At 50.7% G+C, this 23817-nt stretch overlaps 2 protein-coding genes and 1 non-coding gene across 11 annotated transcripts in view; 1 reads left to right on the forward strand and 2 right to left on the reverse strand.

Moving 5' to 3' along the window:
• The window catches only part of MMAB (metabolism of cobalamin associated B), a 27625-nt gene extending 13735 nt beyond the window's left edge, over nt 1-13890 (reverse strand). For 2 of the 3 annotated variants that reach the window (XM_032301121.1, XM_032301101.1), the window contains exons 1-7: nt 13679-13888; nt 11932-11993; nt 8568-8661; nt 5056-5113; nt 1779-1851; nt 1431-1528; nt 1049-1113 (exon numbers count right to left, since the gene is read on the reverse strand). In XM_032301121.1, the coding sequence (XP_032157012.1) occupies nt 1049-1113; nt 1431-1528; nt 1779-1851; nt 5056-5113; nt 8568-8661; nt 11932-11993; nt 13679-13794 (566 nt within the window). In that variant the 5' untranslated portion in view covers nt 13795-13888. Of the gene's footprint in view, nt 1-1048; nt 1114-1430; nt 1529-1778; nt 1852-5055; nt 5114-8567; nt 8662-11931; nt 11994-13678 lie in introns of all 3 variants that reach the window. The other variant, XM_032301110.1, reaches the window with a different exon arrangement.
• On the reverse strand, nt 7790-7929 carry LOC116527624. Its single transcript, XR_004258630.1, has one exon. It is a non-coding gene; the product is annotated as a U4 spliceosomal RNA (small nuclear RNA).
• Nucleotides 13891-14077: 187 nt separating the features above from the next.
• The window catches only part of MVK (mevalonate kinase), a 34000-nt gene continuing 24260 nt past the window's right edge, over nt 14078-23817 (forward strand). For 2 of the 7 annotated variants that reach the window (XM_032301057.1, XM_032301033.1), the window contains exons 1-5: nt 14083-14177; nt 15120-15213; nt 16703-16850; nt 20629-20824; nt 22256-22411. In XM_032301057.1, the coding sequence (XP_032156948.1) occupies nt 15136-15213; nt 16703-16850; nt 20629-20824; nt 22256-22411 (578 nt within the window). In that variant the 5' untranslated portion in view covers nt 14083-14177; nt 15120-15135. Of the gene's footprint in view, nt 14183-15119; nt 15214-16702; nt 16851-20628; nt 20825-22255; nt 22412-23817 lie in introns of all 7 variants that reach the window. The other 5 variants (XM_032301041.1, XM_032301089.1, XM_032301048.1 and 2 more) reach the window with 5 other exon arrangements.

The following is a 23817-nucleotide window of genomic DNA, read 5'->3' on the forward strand; positions in this document are numbered from 1 at the left end:
AGGACCCACCAGCTGCCCCGCCACGCCTCTCTGCATGGAGGACCCACCAGCTGCCCCGCCATGCCTCTCTGCATGCAGGACCCACCAGCTGCCCCGCCACGCCTCTTTGCTGGGCCTTGGGCTGGTTTCCAGTTTCTTGCTATTATGAGCATTGCTGATGTGGATGGCTTTGTACAAATGACATTCTTTCCTTCTGAAGCCAGAGCTTGCCCTGTTCCTGGGATCTCTTAGGAACTATCTGGGCCCAAGAGCCTTTCATGAAGAACACAGCCTTCGTGGTGTGGGACTGTGGGAAGAGCTCAGGCTTGGCCCAACAGACCTGGGCTGGAATCTGGACTCTGCTCTCAGCCATTTCCGTGACCGTGGCCATGGTGTCATTTCTCTGAGCCGCAACTTCCTGACCCCTGTAAGGCGGAGGCCACCACCACCTCTCTCCCAGGGCTACCAAGAAGGACTAAATGAGATGAGTGCAAAGCACCTGGCACAGCCTGTCCATGGGAGCAAAGTCAGGCTTGCGTTCTCTTCTCTGTAAGGCTGGCTCGCAGCCTGGTCTCTGAGGAGTATAGACAGAGATATTGCTCATTTTCTTCTAAAGATTCCTTGAAAAGCCTGTCAGTAGCTTTGTGGGAATGGTGACTGGTCTGTTGACAGCGTCCACCTGGGCTCCACACGGCCGTGCAGGCGTTTCAGGGACCCTCTGCACCCAGCAGCCAGCAGGGTCCTTTCATGTCTACCTCTGTCCCCAAGATGGCTGAGAACCCAGCAATAACTTCCTGTTGCTCCCAGAATACAGGCTCACAAGCAATGTGCAATTGTGTTGTCTGATAGTCCATTTGGTCACATGCCACTGTCTCCACTCCACAACACGGTGCTCTGAGGACAGGGACTTGGTCTGTTCTGGTCCCCGTCTGGCACAGTGGAGGGGCCCAGGCAAGGTCTGTTGATGTGTGGCCGGATGGCTCTGAGCTGGCCCTGCTGTGCCTGCCTCCTGCCCGCTGTGCAGAGGTCCCCTCTCTCTCCCCACTCCCTCTCCCTCGGGCCCTCTTACCGTCTCTCAGCTCTGCGGCACACCGCCCGGCAGAAATGCAGCGCCGAGCTGATCTTGCCTCCTGACTGAAAGGAGAAAGGGGTGTTGCCTGAGCAGGGTGGGGAAGGTGTGCTCACTGCAGACGGGAGCTCCTCTGAAGTCCAGCCCTGCCCCCAAACTGGGCAGTGTTCTGCCTCCAGGAGCCCTGCCAGGGCATACCCACCGGGCACCCTGCTCCAAAGTAGGCAGGGCTGGGAGGGACCAGTGAGAACCTGGGGGGCACTGGGGGAACTGGAGGACACTGTCTGTCACTGTGAAAAGAGGGACTTATTCAGAGCCCACATATGTCTGTCACTGCCCCTGCCTGCAGCTGCCCCCCCAGTTGAGCCTGCCCGGTACCTACCGGCAGGATGAAGGCCGTGAGTGGTGGGAGCTGGCTAGTGTACTTGTCGATCCACTGCTCCAGCTCCAGGATGGGCCCCGCCTCAAACGTGGTGTACTCTGAGGAGCCAAGGAGCAGAGGGAACTGCCATGAGGCCATCACCCACCAGACCATGACGGGAACCGCCCCCGCCACCTTCCGCCTGGTGTCCCGCAGGCTGCTTCTGCTGGCTCAGAAGGTACCTCCCTCCCAGGGCCTAGAAGCAAGGCTGACTGGGCCCCTGGGGGGCCTGGGCTCCCAGGTTGTAACCCCTAGGAGAGTCCCCTGACCCTAGGGCCTTCTGAACACCCACAGGAGTTTGAGAATTACTTAAGTGAGCCTCCCGGGCCGAGGAGCGGGGTGTCGCCAGGGCAGAGCCGACGTCCTGCAACAAACACTGGATCTGGGGAGTGACAGAAGGTGACAATCAGGTTCTATTTGGGATGGGCTGGACAGAGAGGGCACTGTTTCATGTGCAGAGGCACCACCTAACACGCTGGCAAAGCCCGTGATGCCTAGCTCAGGAAGGGCTGTGATACGGTTTGGCTGTGTCCCCACCCAAATCTCATGTTAAACTGTGATCCCAGTGTTGGAGGTGGGGCCTATGGGAGGTGACTGGATCAGTGGGGTGCTTTTGAAAGGTTTAGCACCATCCCGCTACTGCCGTCCTGTGATAGAGTTCTCATGAGACGTCTGTGATAGAGTTCTCATGAGACGTGGTTGGTTGAAAGCGTATGGCACCTCCCCCTTCACTCTGTCTCCTGTCAGCCATGTGAGGATGTGCCTGTTTGCCCTTTGCCTTCTGCCATGACTGTAGGTTTCCTGAGGCCTCCCCAGAAGCAGAAGCCCATATAGCCCGCAGAATTGTGTGCAGATTAAACTTTTCTTTATAAATTACCCAGTCTCAGGTAGTTCTTTATAGCAGTGCAAGAATGGACTAATACAGGCTGTCAGACCTTGAATTGGCTGACATTTGAAGGCAAAGTCTGAAACTTCAGCACATCTTCGTTGGACAACCAGCCCTGCTGAGGGGAACCGGTGTGGCTCTTTTGCAGTCTGAGGGAGGCCTGCGGTCAGAGGATGTGGACCCTGGCTGGGCACAAAGTCAGAGGTGCTTGTGGGTTTCACATGCACAGGAGCTGTTGGACCGTTGTCCTGCAGGGGCCTGGTGTCCTTGCGGCAGACAACAACAGACCACTTCTGTTCCAAGCAAACCCATCCCCACCAGGATGGAGCACAGGCCTCACCCAGCCAGGCATCCTGCTCCCGGAACCCCTGCATGCCCCGCTGACTACGTTCTCTAAGCTCTGGAGTGTCTAGAGCTTGGATACCACTATCATATTTGACATCTTGGCCCAACTATTACAGGTTAGAAAACCAAAGCTGTCAAATGCTGAGAAAAGAAGAAAACCTCACAGGGCCTAGGTGCACAGGCGATGTGGGCAGAGCCGAGATGGTTCCTCTTGACAGTCCCTGGGCATGTGACTCAAGTTGTCTGCTTAACCCAGCTGCTGCCCCCACGGGAGCCTTTTCCTCCCTCAGTAGTAGGTGGGGCTGCCAAGGCTGGGGCTGCAGGAGGATGCTGGGCTCCAGGAGGGTGAAGGTCTGTACCTCTGACCTCTCCTAGGATGGCCACTGTGACAGCATTCAGGAAGCAGGCCACACTGTGTGACAGCAGAGGCTGCCCATCCAGCACTGGGTGGGAACCTTCCCAGGACTGCTGACCAGCTGACCTTGGGCAAGCTGCTTCCCTGCTTGGGGTCTCTGCACCTTCACAGTCAAAGCAGGAGTGATGATAATACCCACTTGGTTGGCCAGCAGCAGCGTGTACCCCGGGGCCTGGGGAGAATTGGCACCAATTTGGGGATCAGATTCCAGCTCCACTGACGCCTGGCTGTGGGGGCTGGGCAAGTCAGCCTCTCTGAGGCTCAGTTTGGCTCCCTAGAAACTGTGGACATTGACTTCCACCTCATAGGCATGTGTGAGGGTGAAATGGGTGACATGGGGAGAGCAGCAGCATGCTGCCCGGCCTCATCCACAGGCCCTGCAAGTGCTACCGGGCCAGGTGGGCCCCCAGGTGACCCAGACACAGTCCCCGCCCTCACCATGCCTAGGCTGGGTGGGAGGCAGATGGGTTAACAGGTTAACACCCCTTGTGATGCCTGCGGTTAGAGGATGTGGAAACCCAAGGGCACTCCGAACCCAGCTGGAGGTGACGGGGCAGCTGAGACCCAAAGCATGCAGCATGCATGGTCCCTCCCTCCACCACACAGAATGTTCTGGCCGCTGAGGCTTCCCATCCTCCTGCAGCCCCAGCCTTGGCAGCCCCACCTACTCCTCTCCATCTTTTCCCAGGGACCTGAGAGGGCTCCAACCTGGGCTTCAGAACTGAAGTGGGAAGGGCTGACTCTGCACGGAGGTTTCTGAGGACCCGGCTCCCTGTGAGATGGAAACTGCAGCACCCCACGTGTTCAGGGGTGGCGACCAAGTCTCTGTGCTTTAAGTTCTGTGTGGGTCACAGGCCCCCTCCTTCTCAGAGAACAGAACAGTGACACCATGAAGCAGGAGTCCCACTGGCTGAGGGCTGACTGCGGCTGGGCCTCCCTGGGTTCCATCTGCGTTGGGCGCTTCACACCGGCTTCCTCAGCCTCCGTGCTACTGCCATTCATGGCCGGGGCATTCTTTGTTGACGGGGGCTGTCCCATACATTGCAGGATATTTAGATGCCAGCAACACCCCCACCCCCAGATGTGGCAACCAAAAATGTCTCCAGACACTGCTGACGGGGCCCTGAATGGCAGAATCACCCTGGGTTGAGAATCGCTGCATTTTAAATTCCCTCACTTAGCACCATCCCCACCACGCGCCTGTGAAGGAAGATTATATGTCTCCAATTGTTTGTTTGTTTTGGAGACAGAGTCTTTTTTTTTTTTAGACAGGATCCCACTCTGTTGCCCAGGGTAGAGTGCAGTGGTGTGATCATAGCTTATGGCAGCCTCAACCTGTTGAGACTCAAGCAATTCTCCCACCTTCGCCTCCGAAGTAGCTGGGACTACAGGTGTGTACCACCATAGCTGGCAAATTTTTTGAATTTTCTTTGTAGAAACAGGGTCTCCCTATGTTGCCCAGGTTGGTCTTGAACTCCTGGCTTGATGTGATCTTCCCACCTTGGCCTCCCAAAGTGCTGGGATTACAGGCCTGAACCATGCTCGGCCTGAGACAGAGTCTCAATCTGTTGCCCAGGCAGGAGTGCAGTGGCATGATCACAGCTCACTGCAGCCTTGACCTCCTGGGCTCAAGGGATCTTCCTACTTCAGCATCCCGAGCAGCTGAGGCTATAGGCACTCACCACCATGCCTGGCTAATTTTTAAATCTTATGTAGAGTCGGGGTCTCACTACATTACCCAGGCTCCTGGCCTCAAGTGACCTTCCTGCCTCAGCCTCCCAAGTGGCTGAGATTGCAGGTATGAGCCACCATACCCAGCCTGTCCCCATTTTACAGATGAAGAAACGGAGCTCACGGAGGGAGAGTGATTAGCCCCGCTGAGTCCAGTGGGGGCCACCAGGGATCAGATCCCCAGGTCGGGGTGAGACGGTGTTACTCACTTTCTGAAGCTCTTCAGCAAATGTGTGGCCCTTTTCTGTGACTAATTCCAGAGCAAACCTATGAAGAAAAAGGAAAAAGAATTTGTCTCTAATGTAATGTCCCTAGGCCCTGTCTGGCCGTAAACAACAGATTCTCAGGTGGTAGGCCATTTAGTTAATTTCACTGTAATAGCCACATTATTTTTCTTGCTGATAATAAGAACATTACAGCCTTCCATTTGGGGGTGTGGTATTTGTTTCTTGAAATGCCTTTTCTGACACTCATTATTTCCAGCCAACAATTTCTTTTTGAACAGCTACTCTGGCCAGGCCCAAGAGAGTCAGTGGTGAACAGAAGCTGACCCAGGCTCTATCCAGCAAGCTGGTGACAGGGTGAGCAGTGACAGCCTCAAATGCTGGATCCTGAGATCTGACCCGTGGCCCTGTGGTTGGTTGTAGGTGTGTAGGAGCTGGACAGACCCAGCTGCAAATTCTACACTGCTGCTGACTGTCTCTGAGGCTTCAGGCAAAGTTTGCACCTTCACGTTGAGGAGTGTGATATTCAGGAGTGTGATATCTAATCAGATTAGATATCACACTCCTGAATGTGAAAGTGCAAACTGAGGTCAGTGCTCTGAAGGAAAGAAGAAGCCAAGCCTAATCTGACCTTGGCTAGAGAGGCAAGGAGGGCTTCCTGGAGGAGGTGATGCTGGAGGGGAGAGTTTGAAGGCTGGGGAGGACTTCCCTCATAAAGAAGGGAAAGCAAACTGCTCCTGACACAGGTCAGGACCCTTGTTCTGCCTCCCTTAGAACCCTGCACTTCCCACCTGCATGGGTCAGTGCCCCGGCAGGAGACAGTGGCATGCTGCAAAAATTCCTGGAGGAGGGCTTTGGGAAGGGACAATTCACGGAAGTGTGGGCAGAGTTACGGGAATTGGCGATAGACGGCAAACACAGGAGCCTGAAGCACAGGGGACAGGGAAGGTGCTACTCACCCTGGAGGGAGCTGGATTCTGGAGTCACTCAGCAGGGAGGGAGTTAGGTAGGGAGCCCAGCTGCCACCAGAGCCATGCACCACTGGGGACGGGGTCACACACACTCCTGAGCTCTCTCCACTCACTCTCCCATCACCCGCTGGTGCCTCCCCTTGGCTGGACCCACCCAAATGCCACAAGACCAAGGAATCGAGATGGCATAGCCACCAGGTGATAAGGTGGTGTAATAAGGTAATATGCAGCCTCCTACGCATAAAGAGAAGGTGAAGAGAAGGGATTTGAAAGGGCCATTGGAGAATAACCAGCCCATCTTCCTGGCACATCTTACAATTAGAAGTAAACACACTAGTGTGATCCTGCCTGGTGTGTTTTGATCCTTCCTCTGGACCAAAGGAAGGGCTGTGCAGGCTGGGATGCAGTCTGTCTCCATCACAGCAGATACCCCATGCCTGGCTCACAGGAGGTGTGCAGAAGTATCTGCTTGCCAAGGGATGCTCTGTGACCAGCCCAGCGGCAGGACCCCTCAGTGCTTGCCCCATGCCCGCTCCCACCCTCCTAGCTGCCCAGTGAGTGCTGCCTGCTGCCTGCTCCCTGCACTCTGCAGCTCAGGAAGGCAGGGCTGAGGTTCTCTGTTGAACAGTACCTAATACTGCAGATGCTTGGTCAATATCTGACAAAGGAAGAATCCACAGCTGAGGTTTCCCTGATCTCCTGCTCCTTCTCAACTGAGAGACCAGGGCTTGTGATTTAGAGCTCATCAGAATGGCTAATGGGAAAACTGGCCTTTTCTCCCTTTGCCCACTTGGTCTTGTGTCTGTCCCCTTCCGGACCCTTCCCACACACACCAAGGGGTTTGTTTGCCTTCTCTACCCGGCTAGCAGACTATCTATACCTCCCACTATCTGTCCTGAAAATCTCACCTCGTCAGGCCCGCCATGGAGACACAGTAGCCAGGAAGAGGTAAGTGTTAAGAATGATAGCTAACATTATTATTACTTGTGCTAGATGCTGTCCTCAGGGTGGAACATGGAATCATCTCATTTAAGCCCCGCAAGAACACAGTGAGATGGGAATTATCATGATAATCACTTGGTAGAACAGTAAACTGAGGCTCACAGAGGCCATGTGATTTGCCTGACGTCCCAGAGATAGTCAGCAGTGATGCTGAATTTGCAGTGGGATCTGTCTGGTTCTCACGCACATATAACCCACCAGGCCTTGGGGTCAAACCTCAGGATCCAGCACTTGAGACTGTTGCTGCTTCCCCTGTCACCAGCTTGCAGGGTGTGCTGGGCAGACTGTGCTCCTGCTTGCAAATATTTGCCACTCTTCCCACCCTGCTGATGTCAGGTATATGCACGTGACAGGCTCTGGCCACTGAAATGTGAATACATGGAAGGCATCACTCTCGTGGAAGGTTTTTTCTTCTGGAGACAGAGTCATACTCTGTCACCCAGACTAGAGTACAGTGGCACAATCATAGCTCACTGCAGCCTCAACTCCCCAGACTCAAGTGATCCTCCTGCCTCAGCCTTGTGAGTAGCTGGGACTACAGCTGTGCACCACCACACCTGGCTAATTTTTTTATTTTTCTTTTTAGTAGAAACAAGGTCTTGCTATGTTGCCCAGGCTGGTCTCAAACTCCTGAGCTCAAGTGATCCTCCCACTTCAGCCTCCCAAAGCGCTGGGATTAGACATGTGAGCCACTGTACTGAGTCTTTTTTTTTTTTTTCAACTTTTATTTACCAACAAAGTTCAGTTTCCATAAAGACTGTCAAAAACTGCCAATGTTGACTGTATGTCAAGTCATCATGGTCGGGTGGTGAGAAAAGTTTTCAATCAGCAATGATCACACCTTGGGTAAACCTCGTTGGCAACAATACTGCCACTGTACAATCCCCTGGCCACAAGGAGCCACTGTGAGCTTCACTATGACCTCTTTTCCCTCTGCCATGATGACAGATAATTATCCCAGACAGCGGCTGCCCTGGCAGAGTGAAGGCCACATGCAGCCAAAGCACCTCCCCCTTGTGACAGGCGTGAAGTAGGAGCAGCAAGTCCACCACTGGTGTCACAAGCCAGGAGATCTGAGGGCTGTTTGTGTCCATAGCACAACCTGGCCCATCCTGACCAATTCCTTGAGTCCACCTTCTAAACGCTGGCTTATTTAAAAACCAACAATCATAAAAGAGATCACATTGGATGTCCTGTGCATTGTACTAACTCATCTCTTTCACTCAGTATACTAACTTCAGTGGCACACACAGGCTCACCTGAAAAGCAGGGCATGAGAGGGAGGCAGCTTCACATGGCATGGGACACAGGCCGGTGCAGGCACAGGCAGGGCCAGGAGGGAAAGGGGTCTGCAGACCCGCAGCCTTGTGGAGCTGACCAGCCTGTGCTTCAGGGCTGGGGGAAGTTCAGTAAGGACTGACAACCTCCGAGGCCGCTGCCCGGCACATGTGACAGCTTCACATTCATTACGTTTATTCGTACTCAGTTCAAACTCAACCTCAAGGCCAATCCTGTCCTCCTTACCCAATAGCTGAGCTTAATTCATCTGTAGTTCCCACGGCTTCAAACACCTCGTCATCTTTGGGTCTCCTTTCTCCCGTGAAGGTGCTAGAAAACCCTGTGGAAAAAAAATGTTTAGCCACCCAAATTAAGATCCTGTTTTCCTGATATGCCGGGGGTTTTTTTGTTTTCTTTTGTTTTTAACTTTCAAAGCTTTTAAAGAACTTTTTCAGTCTTTTTTTGAATGGTCACTCTGTTGTCCAGGCTGGAGTACAGTGGCATGATCTTGGCTCACTGCAACCTCTGCTTCCCAGGTTCAAGTGATTCTTGTGCCTCAGTCTCCCAAGTAGTTGGGATTACAAGTGTGTACCACCATGCCCTGCTAACTTTTTATATTTTTAGTAGGGATGGGTTTTTGCCATGTTGGCTAGGCTGGTCCTGAACTCCTGGCCTCAAGTGATTCACCCACCTCAGCCTCCCAAAGTGCTGAGATTACAGGTATGAGCCACCGCACCAGCCCTTAAAGAATTTTCAAGTTGAAGTATAGAATATACACAGAAAAGTGCTCAAATTCTAACTATGTGAGTTGGTGAATTGCTACTAACTGAATATACCTCCGTGGTCAACACCTAGCTTAATAAACAGAACATGACCAACACCCTGAAATCCCCCATGCACCCCTTTCAGTTGCCACTCCCCAAGGGTTAACCACTATCCTCACTTCTTTCCCGACATGCTTTTATTTTAAACTTAAAAATCACACACTATGGGAGGCTGAGGCAGAAGAACTGCTTGAACCTGGGAGGTGGAGGTTGCAGTGAACAGATATCATGCCACTGCACTCCAGCCTGGGTGACAGAGCAAGACTCCATCTCAAAAAAAAAAAAAAAAAAAAAAATCACCATCCTGATAAAGAAATAAAACATATGTGTTATATATTTTATATCATATGTACATTACTATTATATGTCACATGAAGTCAAAGTCCTCTGTACCTCTGCCTAGCTCACAATCCCTGCCTTTCTCCCACAACCTCTCAGAAAGTAAAAGCTGCCCCTGACAGGTGGGAGCTGGCTTTCGCTATCATGCAGGCTTTGGGGTTGCCAGGTGCTGGCCTGGCACTCACAGGTAGACTGTGGTGTTCTGCTGAACACAAACCATTTCACAGGACACTGTCAGACGGGCCGCCCTATGACTGTCATGGTTCAAAACCAAAACAAGGCCACTCTGGAATAACGTCTGAGCATAGATGACTGTCCAAACTCCGAAAGATGACCAAACCTCCCTCTTCCCTGGCCAATGTGAGTGACTGCTGCATCTTTATCCATTACAGCTTTAGCACCTCTTTGTCCCTTCTGGCTTCTAGAAAAAAATTAAGATACCAATTACAGGCCAGGTACAGTGGCTCACACCTGTAATTCCAGGACTTTAGGAGGCCATGGCAGGCAGATCACTTGAGGCCAGGAGTTCAAGACCAGCTTGGCCAACATGGTGAAACCTCATCTCTACCAAAAATAGAAAACATTAGCCAGGCATGGTGGCGCACACCTGTAGTCCCAGCTGTTTGGGAGGCTGAGGCACAAGAAACATTTGAACCTGGGAGGCGGAGGTTGCAGTGAGCCAAGATTGTGCCACTGCCCTCCAGCCTGGGCAACAGAGTGAGACCCTGTCTTAAAAAACAAACAAAAAAAGATACCCAATTACAGAAATAGCCCTGCTTCCTAACAGGATTCGATCCAGAGCAAAGCCCCACTTCCTGGAATCCTCCCTGAAACCACCCAACACAAACCCAACCCTATAATAAGTCCTTTCCAGCATCCTCTTTCTTCTTTTTAATTGTGGTAATAGATGATACATAACAGAAATTTTACATTTTGACTCTTTTTAATTTTACCATTCAGTGACATTGGGTATGTCCTGTGCATGCTTTTATACTTTTACTATACAAGCACATATCCAAAAAACAATACATACTAGTGATCTGCATGTTTTTATACTTCAAAAAATGGTATACTGGCTGAGTGTGGTAGCTCATGCCTCCTGTAATCCCAGCACTTTGGGAGGCTGAGGTGGGAGTATAGCTTGAGCCCAGCAGTTCGAGACCAGCCTGGGCAACATCGCAAGACCTTATCTCTACAAAAAAATTAAAAAGTATTAGCCAGGCATGGTGATGTATGCCTGTTGCCCCAGAAACTCAGAAGGCTGAGGTGCGAGGATTGTTTGAGTCTGAAAGTTGGAGGCTGTAGTGAGCCGTGACTGTGTCACTGCACTCCAGCCTGGGTGACAGAGTGAAACTCTGTCTCAAAAAAAGAAAAAGTATCATACTAACACATTCTTCTGCATCTTTTTTCTATATAACCTCATGTTCTAGCATTTAAAAAATGATTAAAGTAATATACACTCATTATAGGGCCGGGCGAGGTGGCTCACACCTGTAATCCCAGCACTTTGAGAGGCTGAGGTGGGCGGATCACAAGGTCAGGAGATCGAGACCATCCTGGCTAACACGGTAAAACCCCCATCTCTACCAAAAATACAAAAAATTACTCAGGCACGGTGGCGGGTGCCTGCGGTCCCAGCTACTTGGGGTGCTGACGCAGGAGAATTGCTTGAATGTGGAAGGTGGAGGTTACAGTGAGCCAAGAGACTGTGCCACCGCACTCCAGCCTGATGACAGGGTGAAATTCCGTCTCAAAAAAAAAAAGAGAGTAATATATACTCATTATAAAAAATAATACAATAGAACAAAAGTATGTAGATAGCGAAAGTCCTTCTGTTCGTTCCCCTCTCACAACTTAATGTCCCCGCCAGGAACAGTCCCAGGTGTAACCCTTCAGAGACTATTTGACACATATCTGAACACACATATATGCACATGCTTATCCAGATAGATTCAGGCTTTTGTCATTTCATATATCTTGGGTGTTTTTCATTTCACATTACATTTTCGTAATGAATATTAAGTTGAAATCTGTCATATATTACACTTTTTTTTTTTTTTTTTTTTGAGACACAGTCTTGTTCTGTCACCCATGCTGGAGTGCAGTGTCACAATCTTGGCTCACTGTAACTTCTGCCTCCCGAGTTCAAGCAATTCTCCTGCCTCAGCCTCCCAAGTAGCTGGGACTACAGGCATGCGCCACCATGTCCACCTAATTTTTGTATTTTTAGTAGACATGGGGTTTCACCACATTGGCCAGGCTGGTCTCAAACTCCTGGCCTCAGGTGATCTGCCCACTGGGCCTCCCACAGTGCCAGGATTACAGGCATGAGTCACCTCGCCTGGCCACATATTATACTTTTCAGTGGCTGCAAAGAATTTGGAAGAACTTTAAAATGGGGTATGCCATGTGTATTTCTTTGCATTTTTCACCTGTCCCCACCCTACCTTTGTCTCCTGTTTTGGTGTAAATCTTGGGGATCCTGGGTGTCCTCGAGGAAGGCTGGGGCCTACAGAGAAATAGATATCAATAGGTGGTAAGTGGGGATGGCTTACACAGAGGGTCAGCTCCTCGGTGGGTCCCAGCTCGCTGCTTGTAACCTCAGAGGCACCACTTACCCCTTGCTGCTTAGATGGTAATTAATCTCTTGTTGATTTCTTTCCCCTAGATCCTTTCTAATAGCAAACATTTTGTGGGCAAGACACAGAGCTGGGTGACAGAGCATGTAGAGTAGTGATGTAATGTCTTGATCAACGTAAATGATCAATAAATATTTGCTGAAGGAATTCATTGATCATTTGCCACTGTTCCTGCACTGTGCCAAGTAGTTTACAGGCATTATCTTCTGGAATTATCCCTGGAATCTTTCCACAACCCCAAAGGTAACCACCACCTATTATCTTCATTTTACTGAGAAGGAAACTGTAGCTTAGATGAGACTCACCTTCCTAGGTCACCCAGGAAGAGGCAGGAGTGGGATGCCAAAGGCTGTCCTAGGCTGGAACACAAACTTTAACTTCTATCCTACTGAAATTCTCTCTCTCTTTCTTTCTTTTCTCTCTCTCTCTCTCTCTCTGTCTCTCTCTTTTTCTTCTTATTACTGAGATCAGGTCGTACTCTGTCACCCAGGCTGGAGTGCAGTGGCACAATCTAGGTTCACTACAACCTCTGCCTCCCAGGCTCAAGCAATCCTCCCACCTCAACCTCCCCAGTAGCTGTGACCACATGTGTGTACCACCATGCCCGGCTAATTTTTTTTTTTTCTTTTTTGGTAGAGACAGGTTTCGTCATGTTCCCCAGGCTGGTCTTGAACTCCTGAGCTCAAGCAATATGCCTGCCTCAACCTCCCAAAGTGCTGTGACTACAGGTATGAGCCACCATTGTCTGGCCTATGATTATTTTGTTAACAGACAGGGTCTTGGTCTCTTGCCTAAGCTGAAATGCAGTGCAGTAGTATGATCATAGCTCACTGCAGCCTTGAACTCCTGGGCTCAAGTGATCCTCCTGCCTCAGCCTCCCAAGTAGCTAGGACTCTTAACTCTACCCTACCCAAATTCTTATTTTATACTCCATCAACTCAGGGCCTCCTGCAGGGAAAGAAACCTGGGCCACTTTCATACTATGAGGCTACGAGTGTACTCAGAGATGAAGAACTGGCAAAACAGAGCTCAAAAAGTGGCACTTTCAAATAACAAAATAACAATGTAAACGACTCAAGGACACTGCTCAATATTAAAATGTGACATTATAAAGCCATTCGAAGGTTAAGTTCCTGGAACTGTGGACTAAATTAATCCATTATTAATCCACGGTACTCTAGAGGTTCTGAGATCTGGGTTGGGGTGCAAGTTTCAAGGTATATGAGGAAAGCCATCTTTAGAAGGTGCTGGTGTATCTGGGACCTAGGGGATAAACTGCTTTGGAGATTGGTCACAATCTGAGTCGAGAGCCCTCCTGGCCCACGTGGGATCTTCTCTGCCCTTTCGGATGATATTGGGGCTTCATTGGGACTTAGGCAAAGATTTTCTGCTCTCTGGCGTCCACGTGGCCCATGTTGCCATCGTGACGTCACGACAGCGTGGAGACGTCACCTGACGGTTGCCGTTGTGACCTCACGGCGGTGTGACGTACCCATGGCGACGACACCTCGATTCACGGCAAGTGTTTGAGTTACCCTTCCCGCCAGCCACTCACCTGTCCCCGTCTTCCACGCCCTGAGGGCCGCGGCTCTGGAAACGGGGATGCAGAAGCCTGGCGGCGCCGAGGCACCTACGCAGGCCAAGACGGCTCCCCAGGCCCCACACAACCATGATCCAGGCTGCCTGACAGACCTGACCCCGCCACGTTCCAGTCCAGGCCCCGGGGTGACTCCACCCACAGCCGGCCGCGCCACCGCTCAGCTGTCAATTTTCATTGGTTCGCCGTTCTCGCCCCAGGGCGGGACACTCCCAGGGACTTGATTCCCATTGGTTTAACGGCAGGAGAGGGGCGGGAAAACCCGTGTTGCTGGACTGCAACATTTATTGACCAATGTTCAAACCTATTAGTAAAGGGACTCCGGGCTCGCGCGCTCTGATTGGCTGGACTGAAGGACAAGACCTCCTCCCCTTGGGGCACTGGCGCTCTGGGCTGCAGGTGTTGGGGTGCTGCTCCGGCTACGGCGCGGTGGGACAGCGGCCGGGGTGGCGGCGGCAGCAGGTGAGAGCTGGGGTCGCGAGGCCGGGTGGCGCGAGATCCTAGACCCAGGTCGACTGTGAGCCAGGCGCCCAGCTTCTGTGGCTCAGTTTCCCCAGCTCTGAGTCTGTCCCGAGAGTCGGGGACCTCAATCTGACAGTCATGATTCTGAGCTTGGGGCAAGCAAGCAAGGGGATTCTCCGCCCTGTGCCTCAGTTTTTCTCTTTAAGAAATGGGGATCTTGATAGTACTTAGCTCATAGTGCACTTCGATCTTAGGGTAAAATAATTTACGTAAAGCCTTAATCGGAGGATAATTTTGCCTTATTTATAAATGTGTAAATTGCACACACCTGTAGACCCTGCAAGCCCCTTTCTAGGACTTTGTCCTGCAGAAATACTTAAGTGTGCAAAACGAGGCGTGCCGGGAGTTTTCTGCAGCCTTGTTTATAATTGTGACACATTGGAAACAACCTAAATGTCCAGCAAAGAATTCATTCTGGTCCATGATTTCATGTAAATTTCTACGTTTAATGGTAGTAGTTGTAAAAGCTGAAATGAATAACAGAGCCAGTAATAAGCAGCTCTCAGTAACTGAATGATTAGTAGGTGCCAGACACTGTTAAGCGTTTCCCTTGCACTAATTTAACCTTCTTAACAATCACTGAGGTAGGTATGGTTATTTTCTCTCCATATAACATGTGGGAAAGCCGAGGTTCATAGCCATTTAAGTGAGTTAGCTAAGATGACATCACTGGGGAGTGGAAGAGCTGAGATTTGAACCCCAATCTATTGGATGGGTCCAGTTGACTGCTGCATTGCCTTTCTGGCACATAGCAGGTGCTGGACGGTAAGTACCTTTTTTGTTATTATGATGGACTTGAACTAGGTTTTCTCTAAGATCTCTTCCAGCTGGTTCTGACATCTGGAGATCTTTGCTCTTCTCAATGGCTTTCCCTTTTAGGATTCCCAGGAGCCATGTTGTCAGAAGTCCTACTGGTGTCTGCTCCGGGGAAAGTCATCCTTCATGGAGAACACGCCGTGGTACATGGCAAGGTAAAAAGCCGTTAGAGCAAGGCCAGGTGCGGTGGCTCATGCCTGTAATCCCAGTACTTTGGGAGGCCAAGGCGAGCGGATCGCAAGATCAAGAGATCGAGACCATCCTGGTCAACGTGGTGAAACCCCGTCTCTACTAAAAATACACAAATTAGCCAGGTGTGGTGGTGGGCTCCTATAGTCCCAGCTACTCAGGAGGCTGAGGCAGGATAATTGCTTGAACCCGGGAGGTGGAGGTTGCAGTGAGCCGAGATCACACCACTGTACTACAGCCTGGTGACAGAGGGAGACCCCCATCCCTCATCTCAAAAAAAATAAAAAGCTGTTAGAGCCTTTAAGGATTGGGTACCCCTTTTCCCTGATGCTAATTTTGCAAGAAGGTAAAAGGACACCCTGAGGTACAGGTTGGGAGCAGATCAGAGGGATCAGTTTCTCCCCAGCCAGGCAAGAAAAAGGTATCTTCTGCCCACTGAAAGGATTCTCTGGCCTCGCTTAGTATGATAGCAAAAGGATGATATATAAAGCCCTGTGAATGGAATGAGAGAACCTAGGAGTGAGCTTTGATGCAGAAGGAAAGAGGTTTGAGAGCTAAGCTCTGAGGCACTAAGACATTTAGAAGTTGGAAGGATCTAGCAAAAGACTAAAAAACATACATGAGCTCATTTTACCCTTACAACTATCCCCTGAAGCATACCCTTTTATTATCCTGTTTTACGAGTACGCAAACTGAGGCTTAGGAGAGAAGTGGTAACTTTTTTTTTTTTCCTAACCAGTGTCAGGTGATACTAGAGAAGTGGTAACTTGATCCAAGTCCTACACACCTTGGTAGAGCTTGGTGTGAACCTCTGTCTGAACCCACCCCTACTGCACTCTGCTATTCTTTTTATTTTTCCCTGAGACAGTCTTGCTCTGTCTCTCAGTCTGGAGTGCAATCTTGCAGTGGCTCACTGCAGCCTCCAACCTCAGCTGCCGAGTAACTGGGACCACAGGTGTGTACCACCTCGCTCCACTAATTTTATTTTTTCTTTTCTTTTCTTTCTTCATCTTTTTTTTTTTTTTTTTTTTTTGGTAGAGGTGTGTTCTGTTTGACACCAAGCTGGTCTTGAACTCCTGGGCTCAAGTGATCCTCTTGACTTGGCTTCTCACAGTGCTGGGATTACAGACGTTAGCCACCACACCTGGCCTCTAACTGCTATTCCTATTTTCTTATATTTCTCTTTGAAAACGTAGTCATTATGGGGAAGTGATTCCTTGGTGTTGAGAACCTCTGAAATTTTTCAGGCAAAAGACAAAGTGGATGTTGACTTTGAGTTGATCGATGGTGGCTGTGCCCAGGCTTAGTAGGAGAGCATGCCAAGGTCGATTAGCAGTGTCTGGCCAGGGCATGGCTGGGAGTGGCCTGTGTGTTCACATTTGCGCTCTTCTTAGCATTGGCTGGCCCCTTTGCCACCCACTCTCAGGCTTACTGCTTTTGTCCTTTATTCTGTAGGTAGCACTGGCCGTGGCCTTGAATTTGAGAACATTCCTCCGGCTTCAACCCCACAGCAGTGGGAAAGTGGACCTCAACTTACCCAACATTGGTATCAAGCGGGCCTGGGATGTGGCCAGGCTTCAGCTACTGGACACAAGCTTTCTGGGTAAGTGCAAGGAAGAGAAACCAGGTGGTAAGAGTCTTGGCCCTGCCAGGTATTCCACGCTGTCCCCAAGGGAGTCAAGGGCCAGCCATTTCCAGTTTTCTACCATGACCTCTTAAAATTAGCATCACTCATTTTTTTTTAAATTTAAAAGTGTAAAATAATTCATTGGATCTCTGTGGGCTGTTGTGGAAGATCATCAAGGTCTATTGTTGAGTGAAAAAATGCAAAACAGCAAACATACATATTTCAGTATAAATATGTATATAAATGATAGAAAAAGATCTCGGGGGTGTAGACATCAGATTGGCAGTGGTGATTTGTTTTCCTGGGAGAGACCTCGGCCCAGAGAAAGACAAAGGGACACATTTTAAACGAGGAGAATATTGGCATTTTGTATAATTAAAAGTTAATAAAAGTAGGGTGGGCCCAGGGCATAGGCTTGTCGTTCTGATACTTTGGGAGGCCGATCACCTGAGATCAGGAGTTTGAGACCAGCCTGGCCAACATGGCGAAACCCCATCTTTACTAAAAATACAAAAATTAGCTGAGTGTGGTGGTGCATGCCTGTAATCCCAATTACTTGGGCGGCTGAGGTCACAGAATCATTTGAACCTGGGAGGTGGAGGTTGCAGTGAGCCAAGATCTCGCCATTGCACTCCAGCCTGGGAGACACAGCAAGGCTCCATCTCAAAAAAAAAAAAAAAAAAATTTAATAAAAATAAAAGTAACCTATGGTTATTATTGGAAAAGACAGTTAATACTGGGACATTGTAATTTAAAAATCACCTGTTATTCCCCGTCTCCCTTCCCTGACCCCAGTAATGACTCCAAGCATTTTGGCATTAATTCTTCTGGGTGATGTTCTACAGATGGATAGAAAGATTGAGACAGGGAGTTATCCTGTTTTTTTAACCAAAATTGGGTCAGGCCATATAAACCATTCAGAAATGTCAGTTTTTTTCTTTTGTGTGTCAGGTGTGTGTGCTGATTTTTGCCAGTGTGAAGATTTCATCCGCTCGTAAGCAGGCTAGCTTTTTCCATGAGTAGATCCCATGCACCTGCCCCAGCTGATGTGTGTTTTCTGTTCTCAATTTGCTGTCCGCTCTCTGGGCTGAAGCCTTGCTCTTTGGAACAGTGTTTCTCAGCCAGGGTGGGGTAAATGAGAAGCTTCTCGGGTTTTTCCCTGGACTACACCCAAACCCTTGACACCTGCTTCCCATTCCCCGTGAGAAACCATCACTCCACATATGGGAATGGAGGAAGAATTGAAAATTCTTATTTCACTTGTTGAGACGGGGTCTTGCTGTGTTGCCCAGGCTGGTCTGGAACTCCTAGCCTCAAGCAGTTTCCCACTTTCCCACCTTGGCCTCCCAGAGTGCCGTGGTTACAGGTGAGAGCCACTGTGCCCCGCCAGAATCCTCATTTTAGAGCAACTCTTTAAAACCTCATCATGTCCTGGAATCACCCGGCAGTTTTTTGTGATTGTGGTGGTGGTTTTTGTTTATACCAATACAGATGGACTCCTGGCTCTGCCCCTCTCTTCTCTTATTGGAAGTTGGCAGTGGTGATAGGAGTTTTTGAAAGGGGTTCCCTGGAAGATTCTGGGAACACCTCAGTTAAGAGCCACTCCTGACCAGCCTGACCAACATGGAGAAATCCCGTCTCTACTAAAAATACAAAATTAGCCAGGCATGGTGGCACATGCCTGTAATCTCAGCTACTTGGGAGGCTGACGCAGGAGAATCGCTTGAACCTGGGAGGCAGAGGTTGTGGTGAGCTGAGGTCACACCATTGTACTCCAGCCTGGGCAACAAGAGCGAAACTCCGTCTCAAAAAAAAAAAAAAAAAAGAAGTCACTCCTTTGGAGCGTGCATCTGAAAACAGCCAGCCAGAGCATGTGGAACTTGCTTTCTGTGGTGCACAGGGCCACCCAGCCAGGCCAGAAATGTCCCCTGAGAACCAGCTGCAAGTTGTGTGTGTCGGCAGCTTGCGGTGGAAGGAGCCAGGTGTAAGGGAACATGTTTCAGACCGCTCCGACTCCCTCGGTGAACCTGGGCAGGTCCGTTCACCCTCTGGGCCTCTGGGAGCAGAGACTTGTTGCCTGACTGAGGGCTGGCATGAGGATCTGACCACACTGGAGGCAGGTACTGGGGCCGTGACAGAGCGCAGTATGTGGGTAAGGGATTGTTAGTTTCAGAGCATTGGGAGACATAGCACCTTCTACTAGGTTGCAAAGATCCACCATCTTTCTTTCAGTGTCCTTTTGCTCCCTCATGATAGTAATAAACACTGAACATTTTTTTTTTTTTTTTTAGAGGCAGGGTCTTGCTATGTTGCCCAGGCTGGTCTCAAACTCCTGGGCTCAAGTGATCCTCCTGCCTCAGCCTCCCGAGTAGCTGGGACTATAGGCACGTGCCACCGTACCCTAGTACTCCAATGGACACCTGTTGGACATTTATGTGTGCCAGGCACTGATAAGTATGTTCACATATATTAGCACTCTTAGAATTCTCCAGCATTCCTGGGAGTAGGTGGTATCATGCATCCCCATTGTACAGATTTGAAAATTAAAGTTCAGAGGTCAAGTGGCTCAGGTTACACTTGCTGGTGATACTGAAAGGATTCAGATCCAGGTTTCTTCTGGCCCCCAAATACAGGCTCTTAACAACTGTTCCATCTCAATTACAGAGCTCTGAAATATCTGGGTTCTCAGCAGTGTCATGACTTGCCGTTTTGAGTATATCATTCATCTATTCAACGTGTATTACCCAGCACTTAACCCTTGCCCCAGGTTTCCTGACACACACACACCCAATCCCATCTCCCGGTCCCTTGAGAATTTGGCCCAACGCTCGGGGAGGGATTTGTAAAGGGAAGCTGGCCAGACAGGCTCTGCCTCCTCGGTGTCTCAGAGGGACGCGGCCCAGGTTCCTGCACATCCCCCGCCTGCCTCACCCGCCCCTTCTGCTCAGGGAGTGCCTCACATTTACAGGTTCTGTTCCTGATGATTCTCTTTTGGAGGAGGGAAGTATTTTGGGGGCTAACTTAGTACTCCTTTGATTTTGGTTTTATACAATGGAAGGTGAAACCTAGGACCTTGTGTGATTGAGACAACATTCTCTGTGTGTGTGTGTGTGTGTGTGTGTGTGTGTGTGTGTGTGTGTTTTAACACTACCTTTTTTTTTTTTGAGACAGGGTCTCACTCTGTCATGCAGGTAGGAGTGCAGTGGTGTGAGCACAGTCACTGTTGCCTCAACCTCCCGGGCTCAAGCGATCCTCCTACCTCATCCTTCCGAGTAGCTGGGACCACAGGTGTGCGCCACCATGCCTGGCTAGTGTTTGTACTTTTTGTAGAGTTAGAGTTTTGCCATGTTGCCCAGGCTGGTCTCAAACTCCTGGGCTCAAGTCATTGGCCCACCTCAGCCTCCCAAAGTAGCTGGGATTACCAGCATGAGCCACTGCACCCGGCCTTAACACTACTGTTAATTAAGCACTTACTACCTGCCAGGTGCCGTGCCAAAAAGTTTACATCCCTTATTTAACTTTACCTTCGTGACAACCCTGTGAAGAGGCGCTGTTGTTATCCCTGTTTTACCAAGGTGGGAAACAGTTCAGGGAGCTTCAGTCACATGGCCAGTAAATGGCACAGTTGGGACTCAAACCCAGGTCTGCCTAAAGCCAATAAATAGACTTGGGTGTGGTGTTCAGACAATAAATTCATGTCCACTCATGCTCCGATCGCAGTGACGAGTTGATTTTCTGTATTCTGTTTATAAAGCACCTGAGGCCCTCTCACCCACTTGTGTTTGCTTGTTTGCCTGTGGGACAGAGCAAGGTGATGTCACAGCGCCCACCCCAGAGCAAGTGGAGAAGCTGAAGGAGGTTGCGGGCTTGCCTGACGACTGTGCCGTCACCGAGCGCCTGGCTGTGCTGGCCTTTCTTTACTTATACCTGTCCATCTTCTGGAAGCAGAGGTGTGTGCGTGGTCTGGGGAAGGAATCCAGATGCCGCCTCCTGTGGGGAAGCAGGAAGGGTTTCTGTCGTTGCTGCTGGAGAGTGCACATACTCCTTCTAGAGCGGCCACCATTTTCTGTCCTCACCTTGCCAGACGTAGTATAATGACATGCCTTTTTTTTTTGAGACAGGGTCTCTCTGTCGCCCAGGCTGGTGTGCAGTGGTATGATCTCAGCTGACTCCAGCCTCGACCTCCCAGGCTCAAGTGATCCTTCCACCTCAGCCTCCCAAGTAGCTGGGAGTACAGGTGTACACTACCACACCTGGCTAATTTTTAAATTTTTGTAGAGATGGAGTCTCACTATGTTGCCCAGGCTGGTCTCAAACTCCTGGGCTCATGTGATCCAACTGCCTTGGTCTCTGAAAGTGCTGGGATCACAGGCATGAGCCACCACACCTGGCCCCAGCCTCTTTGTTGTTGTGGTTTTTTTTTTGTTTGTTTGTTTGTTTTTTTGTCCAGAACCCAACGGGTAACCTCCAGGGACAGCCCTTCCCTTGAGCAGCAGATTTGGGTTTAGTGGCCAGGCTCTGTGCTGAGGACACATTTGGAAATGGCCTGATACTTGCTGTCTGAGGCAGAATTTCAGCTTGAGAGAGGCGTGTCCCCTTAAGTGGGTGAGGGACATTTCAGGATCTTCCAATCTGGGTGGGGTGAGTGTGTGGAATTTGAAGACACACATTCAGTATTGCAATTTTTATATTTGGGAAATGGGAGAAGTACTTTGCGGAAATTACCAAACATGAACTTTGACAGTTCTCGCTGGGAGGAAATACACGTAAGACGTAGCGATTCGGAACTTTTGATCAAAAGCAGACCGTGTGACACATGGTTGGGGAACACTGTCTGGCGGGAGAGCCCCCGGTGAACACACAGTCCTAGCATGCTGTGACGAGGCAGTGGTGTGGAGGGCACGCCGGGGGACCTACAAGGGGAGCCAGGAGTGGTCTTTGTGGGTAGCTAGGGAAAGTGTCACAGTGGAAGCGACATGTGGTAAGGCCTTGAAAGATGGGCGGAGATTTCTCGGGGGGATAAGGAGGTATAAGGCTATTGCAGGCCGAGGGGCCAGGCTGTGCTCAGAGCAGGGCCACAGAAAAGTCCAGCATGTGGGCATGGGAAGGAGGTGGGGGAAAGGGGCTGACGGCTTGCCAGGTGCTTCTGGGAAGGGCCCTAGTTGAATGACCCAGGGATTAAACCTGGTACCTGTTTTCTAGTTGTCTGATTCACCATGAGTTCCTGATGTTCAGTAGGGCCACATTTGGGGTCAAGAAGTGTCTCCCAGTTGAGAAAAGTGGACCGGATGCTTGGAGTCAGGCCTGGGCCTGGCCCCCGGTTCAGTGCTGGCACCCTCCGCCCTGCAGGAGAGTCACGTTTTGTGCCTGGTGTGTTTCAGGACCCTGCCGAGCCTGGATGTGGTAGTGTGGTCGGAGCTGCCCCCCGGGGCGGGCTTGGGCTCCAGCGCCGCCTACTCGGTGTGTCTGGCAGCGGCCTTCCTGACCACGTGTGAGGAGATCCCAAACCCGCTGAAGGATGGGGAGCACATCAACAGGTACCCGTGGTTCTAGCCTCGCCAGTGTCCCTCCCGAGCAGCAGGACAGGGGGAGCGGGGCTTCTCTGGCTCAGACCTTACTACCTCCCTGTGACATGAGAGGTGTCATAGTAGCCATTTTACAGATGAGGAAGCTGAGGCCTGAGAGGCCAAATCGCTCGCCCAGGGCCACACAGCTAGTGCTGGCAGAGCGGGATGTGAACTCACAGTCCGAGCTTTTCCTCCTGCTCTCCGCCGCCTCTGCTCACCCGGTCCAGAGCTGGAGGGTGGTGGGTTAGGTGAACCCCACTTCTGCACTGACTCACCCTAGGACAGTGGCCTGGAAACCCCCAGAGCCTTCGTGCCCTCCTCTGTGTGGTGATGGCAGTGCCCTACGGGTGATTGCTCAGTTTTCCCACACGGCTATGAAAGAAGCTACAGTGAGCTGAGAACTCCATATTGGGGGTGTGTCCATGAGACCAGGGCGCCACACCTCCTACAGGGCATTCCTGCTGGTGTTCCTCTCTGCGTTCCTGCTGGTGGGGAATCACGTGACTCAGGCCTGTCAAGACAGGCTTGACCGCAGAATCTCTCTCATTAGGAGAATGCCCCTCAGGAAACCATCTGGGGCACAGAGGTGGTGCAGTCTGTCCCGGGATAGGAGCTGTGGATGGGGCCCCCAAATACAGAGCTCTGCCTCCTCCTAGGCTGGGTTTTTTATTTTGTTTTCTGAGCTTGGTTTTTTTTGAGATGGAGTCTTGCTCTGTCACCCAGGCTGCAGTGCAGTGGTGTGATCTCAGCTCACTGCAACCTCTGCCTTCCAGGTTCAAGTGATTCTCCGCTGGCCAACAGACTGGCCTTGCCTTTCAAAAGGCAGAGGGTGACTGTGCGTGTGCGTGTGCGTGTGCGTGTGCGTGTGTGTGTGTGTGTGTGTGTTTATGCTGTTTCTAACCATTCTCCACCTTCCCCTGAAGGCCAGTCACTCCTCAGAACCCTTGCAGAGAGCAGACCCCCCCACCCCACCCCACCCCACCCACCATGTGTTTGTGAGTCAGAAAGGACTGGAGCCCAGTCTCCTTTGAAGATTCTAATCTGAGCCCCCTAAAAAACAAACTGTGCCCTAAAAAACAAACACATTTGTTGAGGGGGCCAGGCCTTGGGCTAGGTCAGCTGCCTGAGTTACCTTCCCCCGCCTCCATTGCTTGCTTCTTTCCCAGGCATGCTGCCACCTGTCAGTCCCTGGAAAGGGCCAGCCAGCTCTGGTGTGGTTCCACAGCTGCACAGGCTGGCCGCTGTATCTGGAACGCACCCTCCCACACCTTGTCTACCTGGCTCCCCTTGTCCTTCAAGCCCCCCTCCCCTAATTCAGCCCACAGCACTCTTACAGAAACACCTGCCTTGTAGTCACATATTTCAGTGTCATGTAT

The sequence above is a fragment of the Sapajus apella genome, unplaced genomic scaffold, assembly GCF_009761245.1.
Source record: "Sapajus apella isolate SASKATOON/1434 unplaced genomic scaffold, GSC_monkey_1.0 scaffold2, whole genome shotgun sequence".
Taxonomy (NCBI): Eukaryota; Metazoa; Chordata; class Mammalia; order Primates; family Cebidae; genus Sapajus; species Sapajus apella.